This window comes from Lactuca saligna, chromosome 8 (assembly GCF_052625555.1).
Source record: "Lactuca saligna cultivar CGN05327 chromosome 8, ASM5262555v1, whole genome shotgun sequence".
In the NCBI taxonomy this organism is placed as follows: Eukaryota; Viridiplantae; Streptophyta; class Magnoliopsida; order Asterales; family Asteraceae; genus Lactuca; species Lactuca saligna.
The window spans coordinates 161,233,496-161,242,893 of record NC_136424.1 but is presented as its reverse complement, the minus strand read 5'-3'; the positions used below and the strand labels follow the sequence as shown (position 1 = coordinate 161,242,893).

The 9,398-nt window shown below is 32.7% G+C and overlaps 2 protein-coding genes across 2 annotated transcripts; both read left to right on the top strand.

The window, feature by feature from the left end:
* Positions 1-3,979: 3,979 nt before the first annotated feature.
* On the top strand, positions 3,980-7,369 carry LOC145012420 (tagatose-6-phosphate ketose/aldose isomerase, putative (Mog1/PsbP/DUF1795-like photosystem II reaction center PsbP family protein)). The gene is made up of 7 exons (XM_078971229.1): positions 3,980-4,369; positions 4,715-4,794; positions 5,235-5,295; positions 5,632-5,689; positions 6,008-6,065; positions 6,422-6,494; positions 7,097-7,369. The coding sequence occupies exons 1-7, from the start codon at positions 4,064-4,066 to the stop codon at positions 7,187-7,189; spliced, it is 729 nt and encodes a 242-aa protein (XP_078827355.1). The 5' UTR covers positions 3,980-4,063; the 3' UTR covers positions 7,190-7,369.
* Positions 7,370-7,764: 395 nt separating this feature from the next.
* Positions 7,765-8,905, top strand: LOC145007962 (sec-independent protein translocase protein TATA, chloroplastic-like). Its single transcript, XM_078966572.1, has 2 exons — positions 7,765-8,201; positions 8,587-8,905. Exons 1-2 carry the CDS (start codon positions 7,884-7,886, stop codon positions 8,710-8,712), a joined length of 444 nt encoding a protein of 147 aa, XP_078822698.1. The 5' UTR covers positions 7,765-7,883; the 3' UTR covers positions 8,713-8,905.
* Positions 8,906-9,398: the final 493 nt, after the last annotated feature.

Sequence of the window (9,398 nt, the reverse complement as noted above, 5' to 3'; positions counted from 1 at the left end):
GTATGATCGGCTTGTTGACTGTGAACTATTATATGATTGTATGTTTATGTGCACATGGTTGTTTGGAATGGAGTTGGGTTGAGGCGGGTCCTGCTTTGTGTTGTAGGCCAAGATACCCAGGGCGGACCGGTTGTTCCGAAGGCCCAGCAAGCGGTCCGGATAGGCTGTAGGCCCCACGAGGGCGGACTAGACGTGCCGAGGCTTGGAGAGTGGACCATGCCGACTGAAGGCCCGATGCGGGTGGACCAGTTATACTGTATACTCAGAGAGTGGACCAGGTGGGTTGAAGGCCCGGTGTGGGCGGACCAACCGCACTGCAGACTCGAGGGACATGACTAGACTCGGAGGGTGGACCCGGTGGACTTAAGGCCCGATACCGCAGACCAGTCACACAGTAGACCCGATATGCATGGCTGTTCTGTGATCGGTTTCGATATGACATGTTATATGTGTATGGTATATGTGGTTGGTATTTTGGGGGTATCTCACTAAGCTTTCGGGCTTACAGTTGTGGTTTAATGTTTTTCAGGTTCTTCAGAAGACCGTGGCAAGGCGAAGGCGTGATCGTACCGCTCCTCGTGTTTATGTTTCTGGGAATACTGTGATAATAAATGTATTGAAAACCTTTTTGTAATAACATGATTAAAATGAGTTGTTTTTGAAAAGTTAAATTTTGTTGAAAATTTTGGTCGTTACATACATAAGGATGATCAAATGGGGGATATAATGTTGTTTAAATTGGGAGCAACCCTTAAGATTAGGGTTTAGAGTCTGGGCTAGTACGCTTGACGTACCATATGTACGACCAACATACTAGCGAATCATCTGCGATTCCATGTTGCGCGAGTATGTCGTGCGTACTCTTTAAGTACGACTTGCGTATGACCACAAAATACAAGCATTTTCATTAAGGGACCAATTGTGCAACTTTTGATAAAGATAAAACAATAATAAAAATACCTGAAATTGGGATGTTACATAACCAACATAACTCCATGACGTTGATACATATAGAGATTACAATGAGAGAACCAACCAAACTCCATGGCATTGATAGATATAAATAAGAGATTACAATGAGATAACGAACAAAACACCTTGATACATATAAATAACTAAACAACAAATAACAATGGGTTCATCCAACTCTATTTGCAAATGTCTTGAACCAACCAAACCTCATGGCATTGGTACATATACATAAGAGATTACAATGAGAGAACGGGCAAAAAACGAATCTTCAATACACCAACACCAAGTTAACTTAACGTAAACTTGTGCATCTATGCACCTTTGAGTAGCCATAACATAAGAATAAGTAAGGATTGTAAGATCTTTAGGCATGGCATAAATAGGCACCAACAAAGTAAAATCCTTTTTAAACTTACCAGATTAAAATCATTCTTTAAAATCCTTTTGAGTTGTAGTTAAGTTGAAAACTTATGGAGTTTTAAATGAATATGATTAAAGAAAAATAGATACTAGGTGAATGTCCTTGCATTGCACGTATTAAAATTATGTACACAATTTTTTTATAAATATATGTATTGAAGATTACTATGTCATTTACATAAACTATAAAATTCTTATGAAATATACAATTATATATATATATATATATATATATATATATATATATATATATATATTAAAAATGATATCATAATTATATTATGTATCAGATTCACGTTGTTCATTGACATCTATCGACAATCTATATGTGAATCAAACTAAACATGAATGTGAAAATGCATGTCAATACTTATGTGAAAATGTTCAATACTTTAAATACTTGTTTATTAAAACTTGGCTATTCTCTAACTTCTTAAAGGATATTTCCTCTCAAACAATTATCTACAAAATATCCAAACTTATAAAATGGTCATTGTTTTAAGGGTAAATTACACGAATGATCCTTATGGTTTAGAGTAATATACACGTTTGGTCCCTAACATTTTTTTAAATTGGAAGGTGACTGTGATATGTTTTTGTTGCGTCTTTAGTCCCTTACCGACTTAAATTAACCATATCGCCCTTAATGATATATTATATTATTATTATTATTTATTACTTGTTATTCAAAAGAAATAGTAATTATCTTTGATGTCCCGCACAAGCTCCTATCCATTCCATTACCCTTTCTTCCCCCATCAAACCCAAACCATGTATCTTTTTCTGTCCTTGCTCTGTTCGGTCGACATCAAACCCTTAATTACCGCCACCTACCGGCCGCCAACGCTACAACCTGGAAGAAGGTCACCAGAGTCACAATCCTCACATTGCAACCCAAACATTCTTCCCTCTTTATTGGATCAACACCGCTGAAACTCCACCTTTACTGCCACTAACGTCCATCACCCCCTCTACTGCCCTGCTTCCCTATGTACGACACAATTACCTTCATCCTTCATCCACAACAACATGAGAATATAAATTATTTTGACAATGAGATGAAAACAACACATTGAACACACCCATAATCTCATATTTGCATATCAAGTATGAGTTCTTGCCAGGAAACCAATAAAACAGAAATCAGATACCCTATGAATCATAAAATGTGTTTTGTGTTGATTTTGTTTTCTAAAAAAAATAATGATTTGAAAGAAGAATGTTGTCAATTGGGTTTATAGGCTCATAGAATTGGAACTGCTTTAGCCGTTGGTCACTGGCAGGAGGGTTTAGGCTCTTGGCGGGAGTGGGTAGCGGTGGATTCATAGGTAGGCATGAATCGGTGACCAAATTTGCAAATCGATGGGAGCGGAGATCTGTAAACCAGCATATGTAAGGTATGCTATCCAAATTTGCAAATCGGTTCCGGTCTAGTGTTCGGGGGTATGTTGATGACCCTTTGTTTGACTAGAAAAACGACAAGGAAATGGAGCGTGGGGAGAGGTAGTATTGAAATCGATATATTGAATCTTGAATATGCTTGAAACCTTTAACCCATCCTTGTGAGCTACTACTAAACCTGATATGATGAAAAAAATGCTATCTGAATTGATATCTAAAGACGATCAGTTGAACAAAAGTTTTTGCCGTTTATTCTGATGTCGAGAGGTTTTCTATAGATTTCGACATTTGTGTAGGGTTTCCTTAGGGTGAAAGATGATGGATATCTACCACCATTGAATGAAATAAATGGATTTTAGGGTCACATGGATGACCACGAGGGGCCCATTGGGATAAGGAACTATATTCTTTTTTTATTACTGCTTTTTTAATTTGATTTAATAATAAAAAATTTATTAAAAATAATTAAAGATATCAATAAGAGTAATGTGGTCATTTCAAATCAGTAAAGGCCAAAACCAAAATAAAAATATACTATATGATATTCCGAATTAAAAAAAAAAGTAGAGAGTTGTTTTAATGAAAAATAAAAAAATATCTCTTAAACCAATTACAAAAATGGTCCTTATAATTTAATAATTTACAAGAATAAATCTCTATTCAAAGTTATTTTTATAGGAATGATCCTATGAAACAATTACATAAATGGTCCCTTCTAATAACAAATTTAGAGAAACAATTTATATGGTTCATAAAATTATAGACATGGTGTTGCCTATTAATCAATTTACATAAATGATCTAGGTATTTCAAAAAACTATAGAAATGTTCCTTATTTTCATAAAATTACAGAAATAGTCCATGGCAAAAGCGAAATTCCATAATTTGTCCATATGTTTTACAAAACTAAAGAAATAGTTCCTTTCTAATTTAAAATTTAAGAAAATGTTTCCAATACAAGCGGAACATTAGAAAAATTTTGTAAAAAAAATATAAGACTACAATAACACGTTGTAAAGACATCCCACTAATTTTAAACAAAAGGAAAATATACTAAAATTAAATATGAAGCAAAATAAAAGAAAATATTGGTTACTCTAAATATATATATTTTTTTACAAAATCGGTGTTATTTTAACCAAAAGAAAAATACTAAAATTAATCACAAGTTCATATTTTGTTTTAGGACGTAAGGGATCTTATCCTTTTTAATGGCCACTTCTAACGATGAACGAGCCGTTCCTCTGATCCTCTCAAAACCCCAGTTTTCATGGCCAGATTTCTCTCTTTGACCTCACAATCACATCCCCCTAAACCTTCTTTAAACCCTTTTAATGGTATAACAAACACTATCTCTGAACATTCCTCTTCCAGAAGAGCATTTGCTTCAATTTGCACTGTATCATCCTTAATAGCGCTTGTTCAACCTCAAATTCTCGTAGCTCAAACTACTTCCTCTTCTGCTACTAACACGATTCTTTCAGGCCTTACCAGCACTAAATCATGGTTTCGATTCTTCGGTAGTGGATTCGCCATCAGGATCCCGCCTGATTTTGAGGATATTATGGAGCCAGAGGTCAGATTTTGTTATCGTTTTCGTTAATTTTTTCTTTAGGCTTTCGTGATTATACTTGCAATGTAGAATTAAAGTTTGTTTAATGTTTATGAGTTAGGTTGGGGGCTTTTAAACTAATCTATGATATTAAGTTGTCGTTGCATCATCAAGTTGTAATAATCACTTTTCACGGTGTTGTATTTGTAGAGTTCTTCTTATATAAGGAATTAATAATTATATTTTAGTAACTTTACTCTAACAGTTTGTAGTTTTGGTTATTCAAAAGATTATCTGATAGCTTCAGTTTTTCGAACTGCATCTTTTTCATGACATTAATGGTACTTTATTCCTGTTTTGTTTTCATAGGACTATAATGCTGGTTTATCTCTATATGGAGATAAAGCTAAACCAAAGACATTCGCAGCACGGTTTGCTACACCTGATGGGTAAAACTGTAATTTAAGTTTTATCTTTGTATTGTTTTGTGTTAATAGTTCATATGCTATCTACTTATCTTAAACCCTGCTTCTTTTCCCCTATTACATCAAATGTTGTATGAATAGTAATTTTTATAACAGTTAGAACATAAAGCCTCAGTGTTCTTGACTTACTCTATCAACTTGTTTTTTCTGCATCCATTGTATTATAAAGCTCTCCTCATTGTATTGTTTCTTACACAACATATGAATACAAAATCCTCTTTGATAACAAAATGGAACCATATTCATATCATATGTAAACACAATCTATAGTAGAAATAGATTGTAAAGTTATATGCCTAAGTAATATGTCTTTATTTGTTTGTGAAATTGAGGTTTTGGTTTTCTACTAAATGTGAATGTTACCATATGATTATGCAGTCTCACTTGGTTAGCAATTAATACAGATCCGAAGTTATAAGTGTTGTCATCCGCCCTTCTAATCAACTCAAGATCACATTTTTAGAGGTTTGTGAGACTTAAAAAGCTTTAGTGTTTAATAAAAAGTTCAATATCTTAGAGATGCAATGCAATGTTGGAATGTTAAATGGTATAAAGCTGGATATCTGGATCCTTCCTTTTGCTACATTTGTTGAAAATCAAATCCATAGTTGGTTTGGTTTATAAGGAAATTCACACTATCCAACCTTATACCACTGAAATTCCATCATGAAATAGTATGGCTATTTCTTTCATTTGTTATAAAATATAAGGTTAAATTATACCAATGCCTTGTACCTATTAGTCCCATGAATTTTGCAACAATGTTCTTTTTTGAATGTTAGTTGATATATACTGTTTCAGGCCAAAGATGTTTCTGATTTTGGGACCTTGAAGGAAGCAAAAAAGATTTTTGTTCCAGGTAAATTTGAATTTGAGGATAGATTAGAGGGGGGAATTTCAATTTGTTAATGTGAAAATGGGTTAATTTGGGTTATATTGGATTGTTAACGGGTCAAATACGTAAAAGTTCAAGAACGTATCAAATTAAGAAACGGGTAAAAAGTTGTTCATGACATAATTGAGTCTTTACAACTTTTTAAAAGAATTGGATCGTTATTTTAATAATAGCTTATGTGATACAAATTTTTTTAAAGTATTTTGTCATGCTTATTAAAATTTTATGTAAATTTTGCATCTTGTGATTTCTTATTTACAATTTTTCATTGGTTTTTGATAGGCGGGACAAGTTTATATTCAGCACGTGCCATAAAAATAAAGGAAGATGAAGGTTACAGGTTATATTTTGCATTTATAATTTTGTATCATACTCCTTTCCCCATAATATGGGGTACAAGAAAGGGTCACATGCAAGAAATAGCAATGTACTTTCATTGATTTATTTATTATAGCATCATATTTTCATTTCCTCTTATTACAACATCATACTTTTGAAAAGGTTATCCAAATATAGCAAAGCAATTTTCAATGTTAAAAATTGTAAAATTTTTAAAATATGTTGTAATAGAGAGAGATGAAAATAGAATGTTATAACACACAAATATATGGAAAGTATGTTTACATTATTTGCATTTAACCTATAATAAAATAATAAAAAACTAATAAAAACATGATTGATATTGTTTTTGTTCAGGACATATTATTTCTATGAATTTGGGAATGATGATCAGCGGGTTGCGTTAGTAGCCGCAGTCAATAGTGGAAAAGTATGTTTCACTCTTTATTTTGAGTAAATTACACGAATGGTCTCTATGGTTTGGGGTAATTTGTGCGTTTGGTCCCTAACTTATTTTTTTAATTCGGAAGGTCCCTACTGTTTGTTTTTGTTACGCACTTGGTCCCTCCTGCTTGTTTTTGTTACGCGTTTGGTCCCTGTCTTATTTAAAAAAACTATTATTTAAATTGGGAAAAATGCTGGGGTAGGTAAGGTAAGGTGAAGGGGATGAGGTTGGGGGTGTGTTTATTTAAACAAATTAAAACATCAAGGGCAAAATAGTCTTTTTAGGTAAGGCAGGGACCAAGTGCATAACAAAAACAAATAATAGGGACCTTCTGAGTTAAAAAAATAAGTTAGGGGCCAAATGCGTAAATTACCCTAAACCATAGGGACCATTCATGTATCGGAACTTTCATTTTTTCTATTAAGACATTGTGCTTTGAAAAATATACCCAGTTATAGCATTGTACTTTCAGTTTTCCTATTAGGAAAAATCTTTCTATTTATAGCTGTGAAAGTAGGTTGCTATTTCTTATATAATTGGTTATTTATTTATTTTATTGCAAGAAGGATGATTTGTTTGTTTTGCAGACAATTATTGCTGCAGCAACTGCACCACAGTCAAAATGGGTGGATGATGGCGTGAAGCTTCGTTCAGCTGCTGTTTCATTAACGGCTTTATGACAAAATGAAGATTTGTTGAGGATGTTTATGAGAGAGAGTGTAGTAGATTTTTCAATCAAGAATCTCAAATGATGTATAGAGATTAGTTTTTGAAAGGATAGAAAGGAAACAATCGTTAATGCCTCATTTTGGTCAAAAAAAATCATTACTTTTGAAGTTATGTAATTATGTTTGGGGTGAGACATCATTCTTTTAATTTAATTTTTATTTATCAAAAAAAAAAAAAAGATAATGTAGGTAGATGGATGCATGTGATACAATGTCCTTGTTTTATGATAAAATTTGTTAAAGATAATTTAGTCATTTTACATATATTAGGGACCAAAATCGAAACAAAACAATACTATGAAGATAGTCCGGAGTTAGATAAAAAAAGTTAAGGACAAAGTATGTAAATTATCCCAATACGAAGGGACTATTCATGTAACTTTCGTCTTTCTATATATGTTATTTATATAGACTTAAACAGATAAAACGAAAAACATATTTAAAACTATTGTTTCAATAAAAATAGTTTGGGATAATATTTATAATTTCTTACATTAAATGATGATGAATTTAATTTAATTTAATATTCTAATATGAAGAAGCTCATCATCTACCTACCTCCTTTTTCCTCATAGTTTCAGCAGACTTAAAATTCCCCACAGTTTCCTGTAAATTTTGATCCAACTACCACCGATTTTCTCCGAAAATGGCGATTTCATCCACTGCTTCAAGTTTAACCTCACTCTACACGCCAACAACTCCTCAGCGTACACCATCAACCTCTCTATTTTCGTCTTCGAATTCATCCTTCCTCACCACGACATTCAAACCCTTGAATCTCGTCCAACGACACAGATCCATTCCGGCCAACACCAAAAAAAGCGGTTTTTCTTGTAATTGCATGTTCGGACTTGGTATGCCGGAGCTGGTGGTTATCGCTGGCGTCGCCACCCTTGTTTTCGGCCCTAAGAAGCTGCCGGAGGTTGGTCGTAGCATCGGAAAAACCTTCAAGAGCTTCCAACAGGTTTGATTTCACTTTTTAATTATTAGTTTGGTTAAGATAAGCTTCATGTTCATGCTATTTGATTCGATTGGCTCTCTCAGAACGCATAGATAATATGTCAATCAATATGACTGCCATATGAAGTTCTACCTTCCTATCTTCAAGATGTAAATTATTTGTCGGTTTTTTTTTTAAAAAAAATTTGGGTTTAAGAAGCCTGATTTGAGCTGATATGTTTAGTGATAAAGAAGCTCGATCCAAAATCATACATCAAAACTTAACGATAAAGTAGATCTAGTTTGCAGGATATGAGTTTGCTGACATTAATTTTTTCATTCAATTTCCCCCAAATGTGACGTGAACTTCTTAAATTAATTTTTTTAATTATTTATCTCGACATTTGCAGGCAGCAAAAGAGTTTGAAACAGAGCTGAAAAAGGAAAGTGAACCGATTGAAGAGTCGAGAACTGCTTTAAATGAGATCATTGAGCAGGAAAATGGAGACGCCAATAGCACGAAGATGAGTTTGTAGAAAGCGTCTAGATTGTTGCATGTTAGAGAGTGTTAGCTTATAAAAGCAAAATTTAGTATTCCAATTCGACTTTTTGTAACATCTTTGATCATCAAGATTCAAAGAATAAACTTTACTATTTGTAGTGGCGTGAATTTATTTCAGGTGTAACTTTTAATTAATAAGTGATATACAAGGGTGTTTTGGATGTGTATTTCGAAAGTGATTATCTGATATTGAATAATCAGAATCGGATGATCCACTGTAATAAAACAAAAGACAAAATGTCTCGTGAGATTAAATATTAACAAACAACTTAGAGTGAATTGTTTTTTATCAATAATACCAGTCACTTTTATTCAACTAAATACTTTTTTTAAGTTTCATTTTTGTACAATTAAGCAAACATATTATATTTAAGCTTCAAAGCTTTATTATCTTTCGACTAATTGTTTTTCTAATTCACAATATTGAATATTAAATTCGTATTCATGATATTTTTTCAGATTTTGTAACTATATAGGTAGTGTTGATGCGAAGATAAAAGCAAACTTTATGCTTCAGATTTAATCGTATTTATTCTAATTTTGTGTATTGTAATATATTGATTTTTATTTGACAAATATGAGGATATTAATTAAATGAAAAACATTTAAAATGGTCAATGATCGTAAAACGTTCAAATTAATATCGTTTTGTTTGATAAA